This window comes from Myxine glutinosa, chromosome 12 (assembly GCF_964187855.1).
Source record: "Myxine glutinosa chromosome 12, kmMyxGlut1.1, whole genome shotgun sequence".
In the NCBI taxonomy this organism is placed as follows: Eukaryota; Metazoa; Chordata; class Myxini; order Myxiniformes; family Myxinidae; genus Myxine; species Myxine glutinosa.
Window position 1 is genome coordinate 43032813 of NC_136272.1, and position 25953 is coordinate 43058765.

Consider the following 25953-nt stretch of genomic DNA (forward strand, 5'->3'; position numbering starts at 1 on the left):
GTCACGTCTGCAAAGATCCATAAACTCTGTCAACGTGGTTTTGGCCATATTGGGATTATTTCTTTGTTCACGAACGTTCCCAGCAAAAAATACCTGTTGTTCATTTGGCAGATGTACTCCTAAACGGATAACGGCCGGCTTCCTGTCATGGACTGAGAATCCAAGAATGGAGGCAACAGCCTCTGAAGGTCCAATGTATCTACCCGTCAAGTACTCCGTTATCTCGTCGTTTGTGCGCAGTGCATACGTAGCTTGATCGCTACCTTTCATGGCATACTTAATAACATACTTGATCGACTTTATAGAGCAGCATATTTCAACGTTGATGTGGCAATCAAACGTTTTCAGGAGATAGAGATTATGGGGAACAACCCACTGATTTGTAACAGGTCGTTGTTGCCTCCCTTCTTGGTGCCCTTCAAATCCTCCCATTTCTGGGGATCTTCTTCTATATATGTGGTACGAATCGTCTCCGCACCGTGTGTACGGAGCATATGACCGCGGGTATCTGTGTCTGCATGCTCCATTCTTCCAGCATCCAGTTGCTGTGGAACAATATGGACCATGGATCATGTGCTTCAACACCAGTCTGTGTCCCTCTGGATCTTCATCGGGATCTGGTATTTCAGCTTGTACAAATCGATCATAGTCTTGTGGTCTCGGCTTTGAAGCTTCATCGAGCCACAGCAAACAGTGTATGTGAGGGAGACCTCGCTTTTGGTACTCCACACACACAACGTGAGCGATACAGTTCCCGAAGAAGCCTTCTGATCCAGTGAGGTATTTAATGAACACCGTTTTCTTCAACTCGAACACTCTCGCAATGAGATCCGGTCTGTCGTTCTCACTTTGGTGAGGAAACAGGTTATTGGAGATTTCAGGTCACTTTGGATTACACGTCATAGTGATGAAGTAGGTCGCGTTACCATATTTTCTTACGTACATCATGGCATCTTGACATCGCTCCATCATATACCTCGGCCCCCCTACAAATGTCGATGACAGTAGTACGCGGCGTCCGATGTTGGACAAATCGTCATTGTCATTGAGAGCATCAGTGAAGCCACTGTATGTAGCAGACCTCAGCGATGCCTGGTTCAGTCTTATAAACGCCAATCTTGTGCCTTCCATTTTGGCTGCCATATCAACAAGATACTGCTGGAACAGACGCCCCCCTCTGAGGATCTAGTTGAACTCATCCTCGTGGTTCATTATTCGGTAGGAGTAGTATTTCATGGCAGTCAATCTCCTGCCATTGGTCATGTTCATTTCGGGCTGCCATCCGTCATCTCCGAATGGGAAGAAGAGAACATACTGGAGTGCGTCGTAAGAACGGTGCAACTCAGAAATACTTTGCAGCGCTCCTCCTCTTGCTTTCAATACAATGTGACGCGCTGTAGCTTGAGGATCGACAGTATTCTTCACAACGACACCCACTTTATCAGCGATTTGACCATTGAACCTCCTCTCATGTTCACCAGCTGGTCTCCTGTTGGGATCAATAAGAACGAACGCCTCTAGCAAATTGCCTATTTCCTCGCGTGCCATGCGGAATGAGTGAACGTAAGGATTCACTTGTCTCAGCACGGTCTCTAATGCTCCAACTACATCACGGTGAATACCAGCATTGGTGAGTATCCGCATCCTCAACTGTACGCTGTCATGTGGATCTAAGAAATAAATTTGGAGGAATTTCGGTTGTTCATCCGCATTTGGCAAGAAGGAACCGATACGATGATGTATTTGACCCTGAATTATGACCGATGGGCTCCATGCACCGTGCCGAGGAGAAACTTGGCTTCCTCCAAATGATGTCATTTGAAATAGACAGTTGTATTGTCTGATGTTCCTGCGGAATTCGTTCGCTGTGGGTCCATCGCCGGCAAACAGATTGTGTAATTGATGGGGTAAAGGTCCCAGATTTCCCAAGGACACCTTTCCATTCGTGCAGCAAAAATGAGCTGTTTCACCTTGGAAAAGAAGCGCTCTACAATGTGGACAAATCTTGTCCATCGCACCGACGTCAGCAGAAGTGAAATTTCTTGCATTCTGCGCGTTTCTCTGCCTTGTCTCAAGAACTTCCCTTATCCTATCTCTTTCTCGCTGCTCCTGAAGACGCTGTGCCGTCTCCTCTGCAGATTCCGCATCTCTCCTCATACGATCTCTTTCTTGCTGCTCTTGATGGCGCTGTGACGTTTCCTCTGCAGATTCCACATCCCTTCGCAAGCTGACTCTCTCTCGTTCCTCCTGAAGACGCTGCGCTCTCACCTCCTCCGTCTCAGCACTCCTTCTCATCCTTGCCCTTTGTCTTTGCAGCTGAAGGCGCTGTGACCTTTGCTCAGGTGTTTCAGCATGTCGTCTCTTCCTTTGGCTTTCTCGTTGCTGCTGAAGACGTCGTGATCTCCCATCGTCTGTTTCAGCACCCCTCGGAGATACTGCTTCCGCACGAGAACTTGAAGGAATGTTGCTATTCGCGTCCATAGACGTGAGGTGTGATTCGTTGTCCGCGTCCGTAGCGCCGTCGGAGGGTTGATACGACATTCTTCCTGCAAATAGTATTGTGTTTGTGCTATCGTTTTGCCGATCATCAAATGACAAATAAATTACATTGTGAAAATTAAAGATTTCAAATAAACCTATTTAAAGTGTATGCGCATATAAATAATTTTTAAAAATCGAAGAAATATCTCTCGGTAATTTCCTGAAACATATTTTACTTCCGGGTAATAATGTTGAATGAAATAATGAAGATATATACTGTATGCCTGTTATTTTAGGCGGTGTATTTTCGTATATCAACGTGGCGCGATTTTTAAAATATATCTCTGCAATTTCCCGTGTGTGCGTGAATGTTCTCAATTATTTCTTTTACCGAGTCTAAAACCATCGATAAAAATGAAATCAGATGGAAGCGGTAATAATAAAAAAAATCGAAGAAATATCTCTCGGTAATTTCCTGAAACATATTTTTGCCGATCATCAAATGACAAATAAATTACATTGTGAAAATTAAAGATTTCAAATAAACCTATTTAAAGTGTATGCGCATATAAATAATAAAAAAAATCGAAGAAATATCTCTCGGTAATTTCCTGAAACATATTTTACTTCCGGGTAATAATGTTGAATGAAATAATGAAGTTATATAGTATGCCTGTTATTTTAGGCGGTGTATTTTCATATATCAACGTGGCGCGATTTTCTTCCCGTTTTTTTTCAACCGAGTCTAAAACTATGTTAGCGACTGTGAAAAATGAAATGATATATCGAATTTGATTTGAAATAAAGCTGGGAGAGAGAGCAAGACACCACGGGCCTACAAAACAGGCCTCAAAGCTATGCGAGTTAATAAAATGGTGGATATTACTACTCTCTCAAAGGGGTAAGCCACGCCCCCGGACCGATCGAATGTTACACACAAACACGCAAGATTTCAATTTTATAATTATATAGATATATATAGATATATATATAGATATATATAGATATATATATAGATATATATATATATATATATATATATATATATATATATATATATATATATATATATATATATATATATATATATATATATATATATATCAAGTAATGAACGGCGGTCGGGAATTATATCCACGATATCCATTTTTCCATTCTCCAACCTATAGCTTGGTCTTTAAAAAACGTTTCGGCCAACAACCCAGCGTGCGCTGAGCCTCCACTAGCCTTCATCAAGAGAAGTTCCCTTGTTCACCTCCTCCCAGATATACCTGGGGGGAGGGATGGGCCTGTTCTATCAACCAATCACAAAGCGGTGTTGCGAGACCTCGTGACCATAGACCCATGCTCGGCTTATGTTGCAAGTGTTTTGTGTGTGTTTGAGCGGTGTATTGTGTTTTGTTGGCCGTGTTGCCTGTGTCGGCTATGTCCCACTTTGTCTTTGTCCTCCTCCCAGTATCGGTGTCTCTCTGGTGTATTTATGCATGAGAGGTCCGTATGCCTGTGGTAACGCCACAGTCTCCTCTGTCAATGGTGCCCTCGTTTGCCCAGTGTGCCAGGCCTCCAGTATTCGCCTCCTGGCCCGGTTCGGGGATGCCGCCAGCACGTTCACATTGTCCCATAGAGGAATATGGCCCGCCCTTATTCCATGCTTGGCGATAGCAGATCTTTCTGGGTGATTACACTCAAAGGCCTTGTGGTGTTCATTAATGCGCTGGCCTAAGGTTCTTCCAGTCTCGCCTATGTATTCTCCACCACAGTCACATGGAATGGTGTATACCACACCTGTGCAATCATTCTTTAGTCTTTTGTCTTTGACCTTGGTCAGTGCACGTCTCAAGGTGTATATAGGTTGGTAGTTAACCCTCACCCCGACCGGTCTCAAAATCCTGCCAATCCTTTGAGATACCCGTGGCACAAATGGTAGCACGCAGAAGCCCTTAGGTGGTTCCTGTGGCACGTCCTGGTTTCTTGGAGCTGCCAGTACCATTTCATTTTTTGGGCAGAGGTGGTCAGGGTAGCCATTGGCTTTCAATACCCATTTGAGATGCTTGATCTCTCTCCTTTTGCCATTCAAGGTGGACGGTATATTCCTTGCCCTTTTTACGAGTGTATTCACCACAGCTCTTTTATGGTGCAGTGGATGGCAAGACGTGAAATCGAGGTAACGCTCGGTCTGGGTGGGTTTCCTATACACTGCGGTACTTAAACTTCCATTGAGGTTCCTCCTCACCAAGATGTCCAAAAATGGAAGCGACCCATCCTGTTCTTCCTCACAGGTGAATTTGATGGAAGGAAACATTCCACTGATGCCCTCCTGGATTGCATAAACAGCTGTGCTGGGGCAGATGACAAAAGTGTCATCGACATAGCGGTACCAGACACGTGGCTGTGTTTGGAGGGATGGGATGGTGCGTGTTTCCAGCTCTTCCATCACCATATTGGCAACCACCGCAGACACCGGAGAGCCCATCGCAGTGCCGAACACCTGTTTGTAAAATGTGCTGTCAAAGACGAAATAGGCTGTAAGACAGACAAGTGCTGAGGAGGTCACATACGTCATCAACATTCAACTTGTGGGCGGCCTGTTTCCAGCAATCATCCTCCATTAGCCTCTGTCTCGCCACATCAACCGCCAGGGTTGTGGGCACGTTTGTGAATAGCGAAATGACGTCAAATGACACCACGGATTCGTGTGGATGGATCGTGGTGCGTGTTATTTTATCCACAAACTCGCAGCTGTTGCGCAATCCTCGGTCGGTTTTTCCCACGAGGTACTTTAGTATATCGGCCACGAACTTTGCCAATGCATAAGATGGTCCATTGATACACGACACGATGACCCGTAACGGAACGTCTTCTTTGTGGATTTTTGGTAACCCATACACTCTGGGAGCGACGCCGTTGCTGCTGTACAATCGCTGGTAGTTTGTGCTCGATAGTCTTCCTGTTCTTCCTGGTCGGGAAAGTGCATACATACAGTGCATTCAGAAAGTATTCAGACCCCTTCACTTTTTCACATTTTGTCATGTTGCAGCCTTATGCTGAAATCGTTTAAATTCATTTTTTCCCTCATCAATCTACACTCAATACCCCATAATGACAGAGAGAAAACATGATTTTAGAAAGTTTTGCAAATTTATTAAAAAGAAAAAACTGAAATATCACATTTACATAAGTATTCAGACCCTTTGCTATGACACTTGAAATTTAGCTCAGGTGCCTCCCATTTCGCTTGATCATCTTTGAGATGTTTCTAGACCTTAATTGGAGTCCACCTGTCGTAAATTCAATTGATTGGACATGATTTGGAAAGGCACACACCTGTCTATATAAGGTCTCACAGCTGACAATGCATATCAGAGCAAAAATCAAGCCATTAGGTCAAAGGAACTGCCTGCAGAGCTCATAGACAGGATTGTATCGAGGCACAGATCTGGGGAAGCCTACAAAAACATTTCTGCTGCATTGAAGGTTCCCAAGAGCACAGTGGCCTCCATAATTCTTAAATGGAAGAAGTTTGGAACAACCAGGACTCTTCCTAGAGCTGGTAGCCCAGCCAAACTGAGCAATCGGGGGAGAAGGGCCTTGGTAAGAGAGGTGACCAAGAACCCGATGGTCACTCTGGCTGAGCTCCAGAGATCCTGTGTGGGGATGGGAGAAACTTCCAGAAGGACAACCATCACTGCAACACTCCACCGATCTGGGCTTTTTGGCAGAGTGGTCAGACGGAAGCCTCTCCTCAGTGAAAGACACATGGAAGCCCACAGAGTCTTGTTTCTCACAGTCTGAGAGTCCTTTAGGTGCTTTTTTGCAAACTCCAAACGGGCTTTCATGTGTCTTTTCCCAGTTTTTATTGAAATTTAGGCAATTCAAGTCCAATGAATAACCTGAAATGGTACAAAGGTAAGCAGTAAACTGCTTGAGGTTAAAAAAAAAGTTTAGGTTTGCAAAAACGGGAAAATAATGTAAATTGCACAGTTATATTGTAAAAAAAGTCCTTCTTCAGGGAACAAGTGAATTTACAAGCGTTATGCCGAGGTCCCCCGTCGGGAAAGTGATGCGAGTTGACAAAGTGGATGACGCAGAAAACATGCTATGATATGATATTTTGCTTACAAGGTTCAGACATACATGGAGGCGGCCATCTTGGATTTTGACGTGGCGACCCAATTTCCAATAGGGTTCTTCCTTATGCCTAGATACACCCACACACCAGATGGGAAGTTGGTACTTCGCTTATTTTTCAAGATATTTCGCTCACAAGGTTCAGACATATATATGGTGGTGGCCATCTTGGATTTTGACGTGGCGACCCAATTTTCAATAGCGTTCTTCCTTGTGCCTAGATGCACCCACACCCCAGATTAGAAGTTGGTACTTCTCTTATTTTTCAAGATATTTCGCTCACAAGGTTCAGACATATATATGGTGGTGGCCATCTTGGATTTTGACGTGGCGACCCAATTTTCAATAGCATTCTTCCTTGTGCCTAGATGCACCCACACCCCAGATTAGAAGTTGGTACTTTGCTTATTTTTCAAGATATTCCGCTCAACGTTCAGACATACATGGCATCAGACATACATGGCATCAGACATACATGGTGGTGGCCATCTTGGATTTTGACGTGGGTTGCACCCACACACCAAATTCGAATGCGGTCCTTCACTTACGCACGCACGCACGTAAGCCCGCCCGCACACACACACACAGGGACGGAGGGGAAAACCATAGTCCCCGTTTTGCTCCGCGGTGCGACGGGGGACAATAATGGGTTAACAACTTCTTTCTTTCTTTCTTTCTTTTTTTTATTTTATTTTATTTTATTTTAATTTTTTTTTTTTTATTTTTTTTTTTTTTTTTTGTTTTGTTTTGTTTTGTATACAAGATCGAGGCTCGTGAAAGAGCGAACATTAATCACACAGAAAGACAAACAGACACACAAAACAAATAACATCGGGAGCGGTAGACAAGATGGGGAGAGAGGGGGAAGGACACAAACACAACATTTGAGAGCAGGGACCGAGAGACATGGAGACATCGAGAGAACTGTGGGAGGGAGAGGGCTTTGGGGGGGGAGGCATGGGAAGGGGGGCGGGGGTGGGAGAGGTATAAAACATATGGACACTGCCAAGACTTCCAGGAAAGAAGTTGGAATTTCAAACAAGGTGGATCTGGGGTGAATTAGTGGGGGTAGAAAAGATCAAGGTTTTGGATGGGGGAAGATAAGAGATGGTGGTGAACAGCTGTTTTGAAGACCTGGAGGGAGGAGTGTGATTGAAGTGAGTGTGGGAGTTTGTTCCAGAAGCGGGAGAAAAGAGGAATGAAAGAGTGAAGGTGAGCAGAGAGCCGAGATTTCGGCAGTTTAACCATCAGAGGGTGGCTGGCAGATCTTGTGCGACCTGTAGGAATATTTGGGGGACAGAGCACAGAGAGAGCTGGGGGAGCAAGGCCGGAGAGGAGTCGGTAGAAGACAGAAAGACCACCTACCTGCCTGCGGTGAGTGAGTGAAAGGCCCTCAGAGATAGCTTCATCGCGGGAGATTCCAATTATTCTGAAAGCTTTGGATTCAACAGCGTGAAGCCGAGCCAGGTGTGAGGCAGGAGCACCAGCCCATAGGGGAGAACAGTATTCCATTGAGCTGCGGATGAAAGCCTTGTATGTGGTGAGCAGCTCAGGTGTGCCTAGGAAGGACTTCGCACGACGGAGGATGCCCAGTCGGCGACTGGCTTTGGAGGCCAGCTTGGAAATGTGGTTTTCCCAAGAAAGATCATGGCAGATGGTGAGACCCAAAAGCTTGAGCGACAGAACTTCTTGGAGAGGATTGTTGAGAAAGTAGATGGGAGGGTTGTCCAGTCGATCTTTACGGAGAGACATAGTAAGAGTGTGAGATTTGTCAGGATTGAAAAACATGTTCCACATGTTTGACCAGTCTGTGATTTTGTCCAGGTCTTCAGAGAGTGAGGAGGCTGCAGACTGCCGATCGGAGGGAAGAGGAATGGAGCGGCAGAGAGTGGAGTCATCAGCAAAGAGATACAGAGGATTTTCCAGAGAGTCGGAGAGATCATTGATAAAGACCAGAAAAAGCACAGGGCCCAGCACACTGCCTTGGGGAACTCCAGCCTGAACGGGAAGGGGAGATGAGAGAAATCCATTCAGGGCCACACGTTGACTACGACCAGAGAGGAAGTCCGCAAGCCATGCATGGAGATTTCCATGGATACCATAGGAGGAGAGTTTGGTGAGCAGAGCTGGGTGCCAGACCGTATCGAAGGCACGTGATATGTCAAGGGAGACAGCTCTGATTTCCTGTTTGGCATTGAGGACCTCCATCCATTGTTGAGACAGCAGAAGCAGCATGTCCAGAGTAGAGTAACCTGGTCTGAAACCAAATTGATGATCAGAGATCAAGCCATTGGAGAAGAGGAAAGATTTCATATCCGAAGCAATGATGGATTCCATGACTTTGCTGATAATTGGGAGCAGGCTGATTGGTCTGTAGTTGCAAGGATCTGTTTTTGCACCTTTTTTGTGTAAAGCGGTAATGTTTGCTGATTTCCAGGATGCTGGCAGATGACCTTGAGCAAAAGATAGGGTGAAAAGAACAGAGAGAGGGTGAGATAGAGCGGCAGAGCAGGATTTTAGGACCCGTGGGCTGATGCCATCTGGTCCAGTTGCAGAATCAGAGTTGAGGTTTGACAAAAACTCCTCCACCTTGTCAGGAGAGAAGGTCACAGAGTCCAGGAGCAGTTTGGTTCGACTGGGAAAGGTGGGAACAGAGAGAGATGGGTTTGGGACTAAGGATTTTGAGGCAAACACAGAGTTGAGGCATTCGGCTTTGTCATGTGCGATGTCAACTGTGTGGCCATTTGAGGTAAGGGAGGGGATGGAGGGGGCACAAACACCAGAAACGGATTTGACCAGACGCCACCAGGATTTGGAGGAAGGAGACAGGTTTGAGAGTTCATTCTTGAGTGAGGAGAGATAGTGCTTCCTGGCACTCCTGAGGGTAGACACACACTTGTTCCGAGCTTGGTGGAAGGAACTGAGATTTCCTTCAGTTGGATTAGCCTTCCAAGAGGCAAAGGCAAGTTGTTTCAGGGTAACTGCCTCACCACAAGATTCAGTGTACCATGGACGGGAGGAAGGGTAAGACAACTGAAGGCGAGATGGGATAAATCTGTGCATGAGAGAGATCAGTTTGCTTTGGAAGCATTCCCAGGAAGAATTGATGTCAGAGGCAGTGGAGATGGGAGACCAATCCAGACGATTGATGGCTGCTTGAAGACCGTCCCAGTCGGCCTGAGTGAAATGCCAGACTCGTCGACGCTGAGGAGGCTCTCTGAGAATGGCCAGAGAGATGTCCACTTTGACAAGCACATGATCAGAAGAACCGATTGGAGCAGAAGAAGAGCAGCAGACATTAGCAGGGAAGTTAGTCATAACCAAGTCTAGAAGAGAAGATACTCCATTGGCTGAGATCCGGGTCGGGAAATTGACAGATTGTGTCAATCCCAGTGAGTCACAGAAGTCCTTTGCTGAGGTGCCATGACTGGTGAGAGAGGAACCCACACCCAACCAGGTGGCATGATGACAATTGAAGTCACCACATATGAGGAAGAGAGAGTTGGGATGAGTGGATAGAAGTTGGTCCATGTTGTCAGACAGTGAAATGTAGATGGAGTCATCACTGTTTGGGGAACGGTACAGAACACATATGAACAAAAGGTGGGAGCGGAGAGGAAGCCGTAGCCAGAGGTACTCCTGGGGGTGAGGAGGAGAGAGGGCAGTGCAAGGAGAGTGAGGAAGAGAGTTTTTGATAAAGATAGCCACCCCACCACCAGGCCGAGGCTCAGGTCTATCATACCGGAGGAGGGAGTAACCAGGAAGAGATATTAAGGAATCAGAGACATCTTGAAGGAGGAAAGTCTCTGTTAAGCAGATCAAGTCTGGATTGTCAGAAGCAACCTGTATGGAGAGATCAGTCAGGTTTGAGCGAAGGCCCCGGATGTTTGAGGTCCATACCGTTAATGAAGAGAGAGGGGGAGCATCGGGTACAGGACAGGGGAGGGGAGGAGTAGGGTAAGATGAAGGATGAGAGGGGGAGGTAGGGAGAGCAGTTGTTAGTGTGTCAGCGATTGCAGAAGAGTTCCAAGAAAGGGAAGGATGAGGAGGATGAAAGGTTTGAAGGTGAAGGGATGAGGCACAGAGAGGGGTTGTTTGAGGAGGGGCAGAGGAAAGAAGAAGGTTGGGGGGGGGGTGGAGGTATGAGATAGAAGGGAGACGAAGTGGGGAGGAGGCAGCTTTGAGGAGGAGGGGGGAGGAGGGAGAATTGGAGAGGAATGGTATGGGGGGAGATTTGAATGGGAGGGGTTGGGGGGGAGTTTTGAAGGGGAGGAGTGAGGGGGGAGTTTAGGAGGGGAAGGGCAAGGGGTGAGTTCAGGAGTGGAAGGGCAAGGGGGGAGTTCAGGAGTGGAGGGGTAGGGGGGGAGTTTAAGAGTGGCGGGGCAAGGGGGGAGTTTAGGAGTGTAGGTGCAAGGGGAGGGATTTGGATGGGAGGGGCAAGAGGGGAGTTTAGAAAGTGGATGATTAATGAAAGACGAACATTGAAAACAAATTGGGTTTGTTGTGATTTTCAAGTTAGCAATCCGGTTCAGAATGACGGAGGAGGGATGGAATGAATGTGAATTTAGACCATGTAGTGAGGGAGACGTATAAGATATTGAATTTCTTTTTTTTGAGGTGGAATGAGTTGGAGAGGAAATTGAGAAAAGCCTTTTAAATAGGAAGAAAAACAGCGTGTTGTAAAATACCACTGAGTAAAACACTGAAGGGGAAAGGTTATACATATTTAAATAATATTTAAACAGAACCGTGAACAATCTTATGTGCACAAAAATACCAACGGGGGGAGAGCCGAGAGGGACCACCACGAGTCACGTGAAGGGCAAACGGTGGATGGCAAGGAGTTAATGGGGGCGGGGCGAACAGCACACCTGGACAGAAAATACAGGATGAGTCAACAGTACCCGTGGAGAAAGGAAAATCAATGTTTTTGGGTTTTTTTTGGTTTGTTTGGTTTTTGGGGGTGGGGGGGGGGGGGGGGTGGGAATTTAGAACGTTAGACAGAGTATTATGTTCGGGGTAGAAGGGAAAAAAACTAAGAGCCAAGCAAAACACGATTAAGATAACAAACACCGACGGGGGTACAACTACAAGGCCGCACACGAGGAGCAGAACACGATTAAATAATTACAAGTTATAGGAAATTCAAACCAAAAGTAACTATAATCAAAACAATAACGCATGGACGATAAAATAACGAGTTGAAATTTGACAATCTATCTGGGGAAATGGGGGAGAAACACGTGGTCGAAGAACGAACGAACGAACGAATAAGAATGAATAAACGAATGAGAACAGAGAAGGAAATGTATTTTTTTTGGGGATTTTTTTGAGTTGTGATTTACACAAGGAAGAGGGCTATGGGGTGAAAAGATTGGGAAAACAGAGAACGAAAGTTATTGGATCACAAAAACACGGACCGCTGAGAGAAAAACAAAGCCTCAAGGTTGTACAGTGTTCACTGTACAACTACAAGGCCTCAAAACACGACCCGAATTAACACGATTTTCAATACAGGTATGAAAGATTTTCACCGAAAATCTTCGTTGGGAGACAATATATACACCATAAAATAAATAGTTATAACGAAAATACAAATGGGAACAATTACTTAACTTCGATTTCGATGGATAGCATGGAGAGCTGAGAATAAACTTACAGCTGTTCTGCAGCAATGTAAGTAAATTAAGCCTTGAAAGTTGATGCAAACAATTCCTACAGGTGTCCCAACCTCTGCTGATTACTCGATTACAAACCCCCTGTCAGTTTTGGAACATAAAAGCAGTATTGGAACAGACTGTTATCACACCCTCTGAAGCATTATTTGGACAATATTGCACTGCAGGAAGTAGTATATTGGAAACTGGAGGAAACTCTGACAGGAAGAGGTCTGGCAGAGCCAAAGGCACAACAGAATCAGAAGACAAGTTTCTGAGATTCAACAGCTTGCGTGTTAGGTGGCTCACAGGACAACAGCTTCAAGCACAGCTTAACACTGGTCGAAGTAAGCAAGTCTCAGTTTCAACTGTGAAGAGAAGACATCGAGCTGCACGTTTGACAGGTCGAGTGGCAGTAAGATAGACATTGCTAAGATGGCAAAATAAGAAAAAGAGGCTTGCCTGGGCCATTAAGCACTGCCAGTGGACTACTGAAGACTGGAAGGTCTTATGGACCGATGAATCAATATTTGAAATCTTTAGTTCATCACGCAGGGTTTTTGTATGCCGTCGAGTAGGCAAAAGGATGGTTCCTCAGTGTGTGACACCAACTGTCAAACATGGAGGAGGAAGCGTGATGGTCTGGGGCTCTTTTGCTGGATCCAGAGTCGGCGACTTGCACAGAGTGACTGGCACCCTGAACCAAAATGGCAACCACAGCATTTTGCAGCACCATGCAATACCCTCTGATATACGCCGAGTTGGTCAGGGGTTCATCATACAGCAAGATAATGACCCTAAACACACCTCCAGGCTATGTCAAAACTACCTTCGAGGCAAAGAACAAGACGGGAGGCTTCAAATCATTGAATGGCCAGCAGTCTCCAGACTTGAAGCCTTTGGGGATGTACTGGACAGAAGGGTGAAAGCAAAGCAACCTGCAAGTGCAACACATTTGTGGGAACTTCTGCAACAGTGTTGGGAAAAACTTCCCTCACAATATTTGATTTCCATTGTAGAAAGAATGCCACGAGTGTGTTTGGCGGTTATATCTGCAAAAGGTGGCTACTTTGCTGAGTCAACAATTTAAATAAAATTTTGTTAAACAAAATGATTCAACGATTTCTTTTTTTATCTCCAATTGTTTATTTGTTCTATGCTTAATTTCAGAGTAAATTAAGACATTAAACTACATTTCAGAGTAAATTAAGACTACAAACATAAACAATAAGTATATATAAGTATATATATATATATGTATAGGCCCTACTCCCCCACGTTTAAGACATTAAACGAGGGGGAGCAGGGCCTATATATATATATACATATTGTTGCAATTTTGTGAATAAAGGCAACCCCCCTATAGTTAGTTACACAACAACATGTAGCCTCCTATAATTCGTTATTTCTTATTAAATGTAAAGTATAGGCCCTTTCCAGTGTTTAGTAATAAAGACCAAATATGCGTTGAGTCAGGCAGGATGACTGTCGGCCTCGTTGAGGCCTAAAGTGCCTCGTCATGGGACCAGACTCGGCCCTGCAGGCCTGAAGGAGGAATAAAACCTTCCCCGAAGGAGGATCGAGACATTCCTGGGAGGAGGAGCAGTGAGCAACCAATGGGAGATAAAGGGAGTGGCCGAGGGTGGCAAATGACCGGCTGTCACGTCACGTGACCCCCGGCGGCCAATTGAGACCCATGGAACATTCAGGAAAGGGTTCGGGGGGTTATGAAAACCCGGCCCATGGCCAATTATACATATATACACACTGTGTGTCTCTGTCTCTGTCTGTCTGTCTGTCTCTCTCTCTCTCTCTCTCTCTCTGTCTGTGTGTGTACTGAACGGTCCTCTGGTTCCTGCTCCTGGTACGTCATCGATCTTCGTCCCTGCCGCGATCATCTCCGGCTGTTGGTGCCTTGGGTTGGAGTGATTCCTGGGGCTTTCGTCCACCAAGCCCATTCGCACGAGCTGCGCGACCGAGCCCATCCGGGCGAGCTGCACGACCGAGCCCATCCGGGCAAGCTGCACGAAGCGGCCGCGCTTCCCTGCGCATTACCCTCTTCCCCGAACGAATGAGGGCCCTTGTCTGGAAACGTAGGTAAGGCTGTTAAGATTCTTTACTTTGTCTGTGTTCTGTACATACTGTGAATAAATACTGTGTTTGGTACTTCCAACCTGGCCGTCATTGTCCTTTCCCACCATTGACCGAGCGTCGCCCGAATTAAAACCGCTCGATCGGGTCCGATATTCTAAAGGCACGGGTCACGCGACGCACAACTGCTCGGGTGTCAGGAATCAGTGTGACTTGTGCGGGGTTCAGTCCCCGTTCTCACGGCTACGTGTCCCCGAAGGTATTCGGGTTGTGGTGGTTAACCCTTCCACGCGCGGCTGTGGGCTTGGCGGCTGGAGTTGCCTAGCAATCCGTCAACCACGAGTTTAGTAGCTGTGATCGGCGGCCTCAGTGGACCCGGCGTTCGAGGAGGAGCAGGGCCTAAACCCCCTTAGTACAACGACGAACCCACGCAACAAAATTGGTGTCAGGAATGGAATTCGGACCTGAAGTGCGCTTCACGTACTCAAAATTACAAGCGTGATTAAAATTTAGTTTAAAACAAAGTTTTTTTTAAAATTGAATTCGGGCGATGGCGGGCCAAGATGACCAGGTACCGGTGGGTATAGAAAGTGTAAATGATGTGGATGAATTAATGACCCAGGACCAGCATGAACAATTGGATGAGAGAGTTAATGAGGGTGCAGCAGGAGGAGGTGTAAATGGCGTCAATTCGCACCCGGGGCCGGCCGGACGGGTTCAGCCCGCGGTGCCGATGAATATGGGCATATTTATGGCGCAAATCAGAGCATGCTTTGAGGTGCAAAGGGACGAATCAAGGTGTGACATGAAAAAGATGAGGGACAAATCAAGGTGTGACATGAAAAAGATGGGGGAGGACATTGGGCGTAAGATGAGCGAGGAGGTCACGGTGGTACGTGACGAGGTGCCAGTGGTACATGACGAGGTGAAGCAGTGCGAGGAACGCGGGGAGAGGGAGTTAAAACGGAGTACTTCCAGACTACAAGGGGGAATGGAAGGACTGTCTCGGAAAGTGGAGAAACTGACGGTGGGACAACAGGAGTTAAGGGAGCAGGTAGACAGAAATGGTGATGTAATCGGGGCTTGAAGGCGGTGCAAAAATAATTAAAGCGGGAAGTTGTAGCGACCGAGAGAGAATGTAAAATAAAATGGTGCACGAGGGACTGACGAAGAGGGTGGATGACGTAATAGAGACGATGGGAACGAAGGAACGAGAAATTAGGGCACAAATAGAGACGACAAAGGTAACCAGAAAAGTGGAGATTTCGGAGGCGCATCGGGAGATAATGGGGGTTAAGGAAAAAATGGAGAGGGTGGAAAATGATGTAAGTAACATTGAAAACAAACGAAGTGAGACAGGGAATGAATTACGGGAGGAAGTGATGGAATATGTGCAAGGTTGGTGATCGCACCGCGATGAAATGCTTAAAGACCAAATGAAAAGTTTACAGGTGCTGGAAGAGAAGCGGGGGAAGGGGAGCCCCAAGGTGAGTTGCGATGATTTCGGAAATGTGTTTGGTGTGATCGGAGCCTCGACGAGTTTGGGGGTCGGGATAGACCCGGGCATTCGTGGGGGTCCCATTGTGAGGGGTGCGACGGGTACGGAGTGTGTGAAAGGCGTGTGCGCTGGGGTGTGCGAGTATGGAGTGTGTGAAAGGCGTGTGTGCGCCGGGGTGTGCGAGTAGGGAGTGGGTAGCGAGCTGTAATGATGCGGCTCAGGTATCGACGCCGACCGGGGTAGTGCTTAGTGGGACAAACAGAGTACGCGAGCCCCCGATGAATGGTGCGCCATGGGGACTGGAGGGAATCGGTGCTGCGATGGTCTCACAAGGACAGGCGTGCACGATTCGTGCCGGCACCCGCACGGTATTGTTGGTGCCGTGCCGTGGCGGCAAAGGCGATCGGCGAGGTTCAAGGGGAGGTAGGAGATTTCTGAGCCGCGCACCCTATCAGGTGCGGTGCTCCGGCCGTGGCCGGTTGGGTCACCGTCCGTGGGACCGCGAAGCGCCACACAGGGATGGAGCCCTGCACCTCGGCCCATCCATACCTCCCCCTTTGGATCGAAAATGCCAGACAGACACCCCATACAGGAGACCAACCACCCGCATGGATCGCTCGGCCCTTCGAGGCCAAGCCATGACAACGTATTTCCACACGAAGAGGCTCAAGTGTAGCGGACTGATGAGAGTAGTGTACCCCACGTGGGGGAATGGTAGTGTAACCATTCCTCACACAAACAGGGCCCATGAGCATTAGTTTAGGGGGATGGCAGTGATAGGTACATGGGGGTGCCAGCAATGGTTGCCTCCATGGGGCACCGAAGCTAGCCGAGGTAGGGCTAGGATAATGTTAGGGACCTTAGGGACTGAGATTTAAGTAGTGACACCTGCAGCTGTACCTATAAAGGGGACGTAGGTAGCTTAGATGGTTGTTAAAGAAAGGGAGTGGATAGTGTAAAGGGACGACGTGGAAGCATGAGTATTAGGGGAAGTAGTCAGCTAGATGATGCTGTGTGTGTGAGGAATTGTGTTGAGATAAATGGAATTGTGTTGGAGGTGTGTGAGCACAAAAGGTGTGCAAGATATTTGGTGTGTGAAAGTAGTGGTGAGTACAAATAATTGGTGTGCGAGATAAAAGGTGTGGAATGAAAGGTGTGGAATGAAAGGTGTGGAATGCATGGTGCGAAGGAGTGAATGGGGGGAGGTGGAACCCATTCACGGAAGCCCGGGGTGGGTAGTGTAAAGCCAGGTAGAGGGCTCAGGTAAATTTGCATGGATATTGACACCTGTGGTGCGGGTAGTAGAACGAAGTGTTTTGTTGGGTGCAGTAGTCTGTGGAATGGCTGGGCGTGTGGCTTACTTAGTACGTATGGTTATTGGGGCACTCTGCCACTGGTAGTTTGTCGGCCAGGTGAGGCCGTAGGTAGGCTCTGGGAGCCGGTTCGGGTAGTTGTGGAGTGGGGCCCGAGGATCCTAGGAGAGGACCCGGGTTGCCCGATGCCAAGGTGGGCATTGAGGGGGTAAGTGCCAGGGAGGGCCTTCCCCAGTTAGTGTAGTTGCGAGGAGCAGGCAAGCTCGGGTGGCGGCTTCAGTGGCGGAGGTGCGCAGGTAGGTATACCTGCTGGTAGGGCCACACGACCCAGCCCCGAAATTGTGCAAGGGCACAGTAAGAAAATCTGTGGGGGTGAGACCCAAATTCGGAGGACACCACAGGGTGGGCAATGGGAATTCGGGTTCTTAGAACCACATAGTTTAAAGAGGCCGATTGGCAGGGTACGACGCCGGGTAGTGTAAATGAGTTAACCTTACTAGAGTAGTTAGGATGAGAAATCCCTTCGCACCATCCACAGCCATTCACCAAGGAAGGGAGCTCCACACCGAGGCTCTGTGAACTGTTTGGACGTAAGACGCATCATGACGTGATGAGACATTGTGTTTGTTCCATCCCTTCCTTCCTGGGAGGGATTGGAAGATGAATTTGGAGGTAGAGGGGGATATGGGAGACAAGACGTAGAGACGGATTGTGAATACAAGGGGGGCTAGGGTACTGTAGCCGACGGTGGGGGGTACGGACGGTTCGGGACGAGCCTGCTCTGCTCGCTATTCCGCGTTCCTCGCGCCGCGTTACCTTGTTTTCTACAGTCACGTGAAAAAGTAAGTACACCCCATGTAAAGTTTTAACTTTTTCAACATATTTCAACATACAGCTATTTGATCTTCATTTCAACAATATTGATAGATGAAGGTGATATAATATAACAAACATCATGAAACATTTACATTTTGTTGTCCATTGTATAATTTAAATAAACATAAATGCAAATTTCGCATGTGGAAAAAGTAAGTACACCCTTGGCTCTAATAGGTGGTATTGCCCCCTTTGGCAGAAACAACCTCAAGTAGGCGTTTCTTATAACTGTCTACCAGTCTCTGACATCGACTGGGAGAAATTTTTGCCCATTCCTCCATGCAGAATTCTTTCAGCTGTGCGATGTTTGAGGGGTATCTTGCATGCACAGCTCGTTTCAAATCCCCCCACAACATATTGATGGGATTTAGATCCGGGCTTTGACTTGGCCATTCCAAAACCCTCCATTTCTTTCTTTTCAGCCATTCCTTGGTGGATTTACTGGTATGTTTAGGGTCATTGTCATGTTGCAAGGTCCAGCTTCGGTTGAGCTTCAACTTCTCCGACAGATGGCCTCACATTATCCTCAAGCACCCTCTGGTACAATGAAGAATTCATAGTGGATTATATGATGGTGAGCTGCCCAGGCCCTGATGCAGCAAAGCTGCCCCAAACCATAATATTTCCACCACCATGCTTTACAGTTGGTATCAGGTTCTTGTAGTCAAATGCGGTCTTTGGTTTTCGCCAAACATGTCTTCTGGTACTGTGGCCAAATAGCTCTACCTTTGACTCATCTGTCCAGAGCACATTGCTCCAGAAGTGCTGGTCTTTGCCTTGGTGTTCATTGGCAAACTTTAGTCTTGCCCTGATGTTCTTTCTAGACAGCAAAGGTTTCCTCCAAGCACACCTCCCATGTAGATCAAATTTGTGCAGCCTCTTTCTAATGGTAGACTCGTGCACTTTGACATCAACAGTGGCAAGAGCTACCTGTAGGTCCCGTGATGATATTCTGGGGTTCTTAGAGACTTCTTTCAGCATCTTGCGGTCTGCTCTCGGGCTGAACTTGATGGGGCGGCCTGGCCTGAACAAGTTGGCAGTTGTTTGGAATCTTCTCCACTTGTAGATGATCTTCCGGACAGTCGAATGATTGATTTCAAATTGTTTGGAGATCTTTTTAAATCCCTTCGCAGACTCGTAGGCATCTATAACCTTCTTTCTGAAGGCCTCAGAGAGCTCTTTTGATCTAGGCATGGTGACGCCACACAATTCAACAACAAAGAGCAAACCAAACTAAATGTCTGAGGTTTAAATAAGACAGGTTCCTCCAAGATCCCCTCTAACGATGTTCTAATCATTTGCACCTGAGCTGGTGCACCTGATTCTAATTTTAGGTATTTGAAGTAGTGATAAATGTAGGGGTGTACTTACTTTTTCCACATACGAAATTTGCATTGATGTTTATTTAAATTATACAATGGACTACAAAATGTAAATGTTTCATGATATTTGTTATATTAAAACACCTTAATCTGTCAATATTGTTGAAATGAAGATCAAATAGCTGTATGTTGAAATATGTTGAAAAAGTCAAAACTTTACATGGGGTGTACTTACTTTTTCACGTGACTGTATGTGCCACTGTGTGCTTTCCGCTTTGCTTGTTGTGCCTCGTCTCTCCCCCCGCCCCAGGACTATTTTGGAGGCCGAACTGTGCAGCACCATCGACCTGTGCAGCATCCCTTCTGCACCTTGCTACATCAGTGCAGCCAACCTGTGCAGCACCTTGCTGCCATATCATTTTGCTGCACCTTTGTTGCACCTGTGCAGCCGACCTGTGCAGCACTTTGCTGCACCTTGTTACACTCACACTTATGGACCACAAGCCTTGTGGCCTTGCACCTCTGCTGTGCAGCATTTTGCTGCAAATTCATCTTGCCTTCAGACCACTTGTTTGAGTGGCATTAAAGCCACGCAGTCGGACCATGTGAGAACGGCCCTGCTGGCCAAATAAAAGCATTTTTGTGCATTTTATTGTTGTGTGCTAGGCATAAGAAGATGTGCAAGTTTAGATGGCCCTGAAGTTTAAAATGGCCTGTATGCCTGTCCGGGGGCCAGCCGGTTTGATATATGCACACAGAAGAAGCAAGAAGCAAGATGCAAGAAGCAAGCAGCAAGCAGCAAGTGTCCCATTTTTTAGTGTGTTTTTGCTGTGTTTTCTCTCCCCTCCAATCTTCTCTTCCAAAAAGAACAGGTCATAGAATTGTAAATACTAGGGCATGCCCGTACTATATATATATCTAAAATTATATCCCCCCCCTCTATTTACATGAAATGGTTTGGTCCATTCGCAAAGCCAAAGCGAACGGCTTGCGAGTACGGTGACAATCCCCCCCCCTCTATTTACATGAAATGGTTTGGTCCATTCGCAACGCCAAAGCGAACGGCGAACGGCTAAATCGCCATAGCTCGGTAACTACTTGTCCGATTAATTTCAAACCTTGAAAAGGCACATCCTCGGGTCCCCAGCAATATACCTGGCAAGTTTCAAGTATATCGGACCCGTGGTTGTCGAGAAACAGCGGTCACAGACAAACACACAGACATACACACATACACACACACACACACACACACACACACACACACACACACACACACACACACACACACACACACACACACACACACAGAGATTACTGGAATTATAGATAGATACATGCTTGTAAATATAAGAATGCTGCCCACCAGCTATGTGTTTAGTTTGAAAATTCTGGAAATACACGGGTAGTTGTGGGCGTGAAACTATTATGAAGCTGTTCAACGCAATAGGAGGGACATATTTAGTGCTAAAACTGTTACACACATGGGTCAGAGTAAATGGTAGGGGGAACCACACCTATGTGTCACATTTAAAAGTAAGGTTAATTTTGCATGTCACTCTCTACTGGTCGTTCCATTGGTGGTTTCGACTCGGGGACGAGTCTGACAAGGGAGGGGTGTAGTGTTGCGGTTTTGAAATAAAGGTTCATTTCCCCTCTCAGTTAGTTACACCACAACATGCAGCCTCGCGATTGTTCAGTTATTTCTTAGTAAATGTAAGAATAGCCCTTTCCTGTGTTTAGTTTTGCGTTGAGTAGGCTAGTGAGATTAGGTGTTCTTTTGGCGCTTTGGTTTTGGTTTAGCGCTGACATACCACGCGGCAGGCCTGAACAAGTCGACAGAGGCCGAAGCAAGGCGGGGGCAGGAGTTATTGGTAAGCATGAGCCACCAATCAGGGCTCGAGGGGAGTGGCTTACCACTGCGGCAGAGGCAGGGTTTGGAACATTCGAGTGAGACTCTGGGGCGGGGCCATATAACCCTGCTCAGAGCCCCCCGCCTCAGATGAGTTGAGAACACGCGTCAGTAGAATACCGCAGAGAGTTCTGAGTGCAGTTCGGAGGTGAGAGTTCAGTTGAGCACCGGAGGAGGATTGAGAACGTGGCAGATCAGTACGTATGAGATCGAGAGAACGAACGGCACGAGAAGGCAGAACGAATTGAATTGCCTAGTTGTACACGAACTTTGCCCTGTTCCCCGTGCTCTGCGCAGTATTAATCGCGCGCTGCAAAGAACGACCCGCGCTGGGCCACATACGCGCGATTTTCCTCCTGCCTGCCTTCGCCGGGATACGTGCCGTGACCGCCAGAGGGCCACGCCGGGTGAGCTGTCCCGGAGCGACCGAAGCAGGTGCGTATGGTATGGCACGCGAACATCCTTCCTCCATCTCCCTGTGTATGTGAGTGGGCCCATTGTCTGGGTATTAGTGAAGACTGACTAAGCTCTGCCCTGTGTCCCTTTCCTTCTACCAATCCTTGTACATAGTGTAAATAAATCCTGTTCTTTCTTCTGATTTGACCGTCCTGTCTTTTCCATCATTGGCTTCGCATGGTACGAATAAAACCGCTCTAATTGGGTTCCAATAGAGAAGTAACAGCACGAGTCACGTGATACGCATTCCGCTCGGGCGTACTCGATTAAGCGTGGCTCGTGCGAGGCTCGATCCCCGCTTCCGTTGCGGCGTGGGTACCAAAGGTACGTGTGAATTTGTCCCGAAACCCTTTTCCACGTTTCCCCGGAAGTGGCGACTCGGTCTCGCGGACCCGAAGTCCCAAGGGGGAAAAAGGGGTTTAATCTCCCCTTTGTAACGGGGACGGGCTTCGAGGAATCCGCAACAATATATATGATTGTTGCTGGCAATTACCGAGATCACCAATTAAATTTTGGGCTGAGCAACGTTGCGAAAAACCACAGCACCCACTGGGAGTCAAAATATTTCCCTTTGACCATGAAAGGATTGTCCCTGTGCCAGCTAAGGTTGGTTCTTTATTATGTACCAAGGTTATACATTTCCTATCGGCGAGACAGTTTCCTGATGCTGTGGGGAATACAAGTAGTTCTTGGCTCCAAAAGTTTTGAAGAGAGAAAATAATAATTTGAATCCTCATCCACTCCCACCCAACCAACACTCTATTCCATTCCAACCACCTACCCTCACCCCCATGAATGTGAATGTGTTGTTTAAACACCGAGCACCGAATCCTGTTATGACTGCATTCGTTGCACGGATCTCTACTTGATGGTCCGATTAATCTAGTCTATGCAACTGTTTCCATCTTAACAAGATGAATCAGAACTGAAACATTCGCAACAAAACTCAAAACATGCATCCGTGTACAATAATATTGATTCATTTCATCACCTGCATGACATCATATGTCATTTGAATGCATCTTTGTGTGTGAAATACACAAGTAAGGGAGGGCAATCGTTAACCCAAAATGAGCGCATTTTCGACACCACTGTTGTAGATGCAAACCCATAAATATTTACCCAATGTAGTTTTAAACACAGTTGAAGATTTGGGGGGTGGTGGTGCGTTGAATCCAAAATGAGGTTTGTGAATCAGTGAGCCTGAAACACTCTCTCATGGATCATGATAAACAATGATCGATAACTTAGAATCGCTTCTAACTGCACATGAAAAACCATTGTGCAAATTAAAATGCACATTCACTCCACTGGGGGTTCCATTTCTTGTTTTATCATCTAAGAGAGTGGAAGCAATCAAGTGTGGATTTCACACCACCTTTAATAGAAACACACGCCGACCAAATGGCTTGTATTACTATGGCCACCATTAGTGTGTTACGGAAATGCCGCACCAGAGCCGAGCTGTAATCCAATACTTGTGGTGGTAGAGATGCAACCAGCAGACTAACCTCATTTGCATTTGCAAATTACAGTATCTCAATGTGCAAGTGATGCTTTATATCCGTTTTATTCACTACACAAAGGAGTTTAGTGCAATAAACATGGCAGCATTATTTGGCAAGGTTTGTAAAAGTTCACCCCGCCCCCCTCTTACTCCTCCCCATCCTCCCCTTCCTCTCCCCCTCACAAATTAATAAAGAATCGCACACAAAACTCACCTTCAGTACCGAGTTCAACCTCCTTCCCCTCATTTTTTAGGTAGAGGTTGAAAGGCAAAGATAAAGCCGTCTCAGGCCTCAATCCACCAACGTCAGTTTCCTCACACGAGTCAGGCGTCAGCTTGTCATGGTTCGCCCCAAGTTGTCTATCACAGGATGCACTGTCAAACTCCTTCGGGCCCACTTTAAGACTGGCAAGCTGTGGAGAATCTCTGACATCTTGGGCTTCATTTGCCGTTATCACACTGGGTGTCGGAGTTTCCAGAGGTGAGGTGACTTTGACAAAGTGTCTGACGAGCACAGGGAGGGGAATATAAAATATAAATCAGTGACAACTGCATTTATTCATTGAAAATCCTCAATGTTAAATTTATTCAGAAATTAAATAAATAATTCTCTGACAAGACACATTCTAAATGAAATAAATCATTAAAAATGAATCCTTTTTAAATGTGCATACTGTCGTGGCCAAAAATATTGGCACCCTTGCACTTTTTTCAAATAATGCACCATTTCTTCCAGAACATTGTTGAAATTAAAAAATATTTTGGTATCCACATGTATCTTTGGTTTGCAGTGGAACAAAACAAAAAAAGCTGAAAAAACTACTAAATCTTAGCTTATTCCACACAGAAATACTAAAATGGCCCGGACAACATTATTGGCACCTTCTAGAAGTTATTAGAAATAATTAGATTTCAAGCAGGTGATTCTCCTTCACTTTGGAATTGAACTCACCTGTGATGAGTTGCAGGTGCCTGCAATATAAAAATCACTCATTCAACCAGTTTGAATAGAGAAAAGGAGTCGTTCTGCTATTTTGTGTCACTGTGTGTACCACAATGAGCATGGAGAAAAGAAAGAAAAACCAGAGAATTGTCTGAGGAGGTCAGACACAAGATAGTAGCCAGGCATGGACAATCTCAAGGCTACAAGTCCATCTCCAGAGACCTTGATGTTCCTGTGTCCACCGTACGCAATGGTATCAGGAATTTTAAGGCCCATGGTACTGTAGCCAACCTCCCTGGCCGTGGCGGCAAGAGAAAACTCGATCGAAGTTTGCAGCCAAGGATTGTTCAAATGGTGGAGAAAGCACCTCGATCAACTGCCAAACAGATTCAAGCTGACCTTCAGACACAAGGTACGACAGTTTCAACTCTCACCATCCGTCGCCAACTCAATGAAAGGAGGTTCTATGGAAGGAGACCCAGGAGGACCCCACTGCTGAGAGAGAGAGACATAAGAAAGCCCTACTGGAGTTTGCCAAAACACAACTGAACAAGCCAAAATCCTTCCAGGAGAATGTCCTGTGGACAGATTAGACCAAATTAGAGCTTTTTGGTAAAGCACATCATCTCTTATGTTTACAGAAAACAAAATGAAACCTTCAAAGAAAAGAACACCTTCCCTACAGTCAAACATGGAAGAGGTTCAATGATGTTTTGGGGTTGCTGTGCTGCCTCTGGCACTGGGTGCCTGGAATGTGTGCATGGCATCATGAAATTAGGAGATTACCAAGGCATTTTGGAGCGCAATGTTAAACCCAGTGTCAGAAAGTTGGGTCTCTGTCGAAGGTCATAGCAGCAGGACAATGACCCCAAACACACTTCAAAAAACACCCAGGAATGGTTCAAGACAAAACGCTAGACTGTTCTGAAGTGGCCAGCAATGTGTCCAGATCTAAATCCCATTCAACATCTGTGGGGAGATCTGAAAACAGCAGTTGGGAGAAGGCACCTTCAAATCTGGGAGAACTGGAGCAGTTTGCACAAGAAGAGTGGGCCAAACTGCCAGTAGATTGGTGAAGGAAGCTGAGTCATGGCCATAGGAAGCACTTGACTGCAGTTATTTTGTCCAAAGTCTGTGCTACCAAATATTAAGTCTCGGGTGTCAATAATTTTGTCAATACCATTTCTTTTTATTTTCTGATTTAAAAGGATATATTAAGCTCTGAATCAAAAACAAAGGTTCTGTAATATTAATAGTGAAATCAAGAATTGTGGAGACCAAATACTTTTGCCAATTTCAACTTATTTTTCGAGAAAATTGTGAGTTATTTGAAAAAAGTGCAAGGGTGCCAATATTTTTGGCCACGACTATGTCATCTGGATTTTCACATCATCTGTATCCTGCCTATGTATTCAAGCTGTGATGCTCAATACTAAGCAAGACAATTTCCCAACATACAACAGTTTACAGTCCATGTCATCTTTCGGGTTCACAATTAAACCTCGTGGATACTTCTCTCCCTCCCCCCAACACCCCCGCCCCCCCAACCCCCACCTCCTCCTTCCCTAAATTTGTGAGCCCTTCTCTTCCATAACAGCACCTGGCAGCGTTAGCAGCAGCTTGAGCGAGTTGTTGATAGGTGAGCGAAACAGCTCGAAAGCTCAGCAGAAAGGGAGAGCCGACGGGCTCTGGGTGGCACACTATGCGATGCTCTGACCAGTTGCTCTTTTGACACGACCTGCAGGCAACACAAGCAGGTCATGCTCCCA

At 46.4% G+C, this 25953-nt stretch overlaps 1 protein-coding gene across 1 annotated transcript in view; it reads right to left on the reverse strand.

The window, feature by feature from the left end:
* The window catches only part of USP19 (ubiquitin specific peptidase 19), a gene marked incomplete in the record, with an annotated part of 203680 nt that overhangs the window by 59822 nt on the left and 117905 nt on the right, over positions 1–25953 (reverse strand). Inside the window, 2 exon segments of the mRNA XM_078766316.1 lie at positions 23456–23745; positions 25785–25922. Coding sequence (XP_078622442.1) covers positions 23456–23745; positions 25785–25922 — 428 coding nt within the window.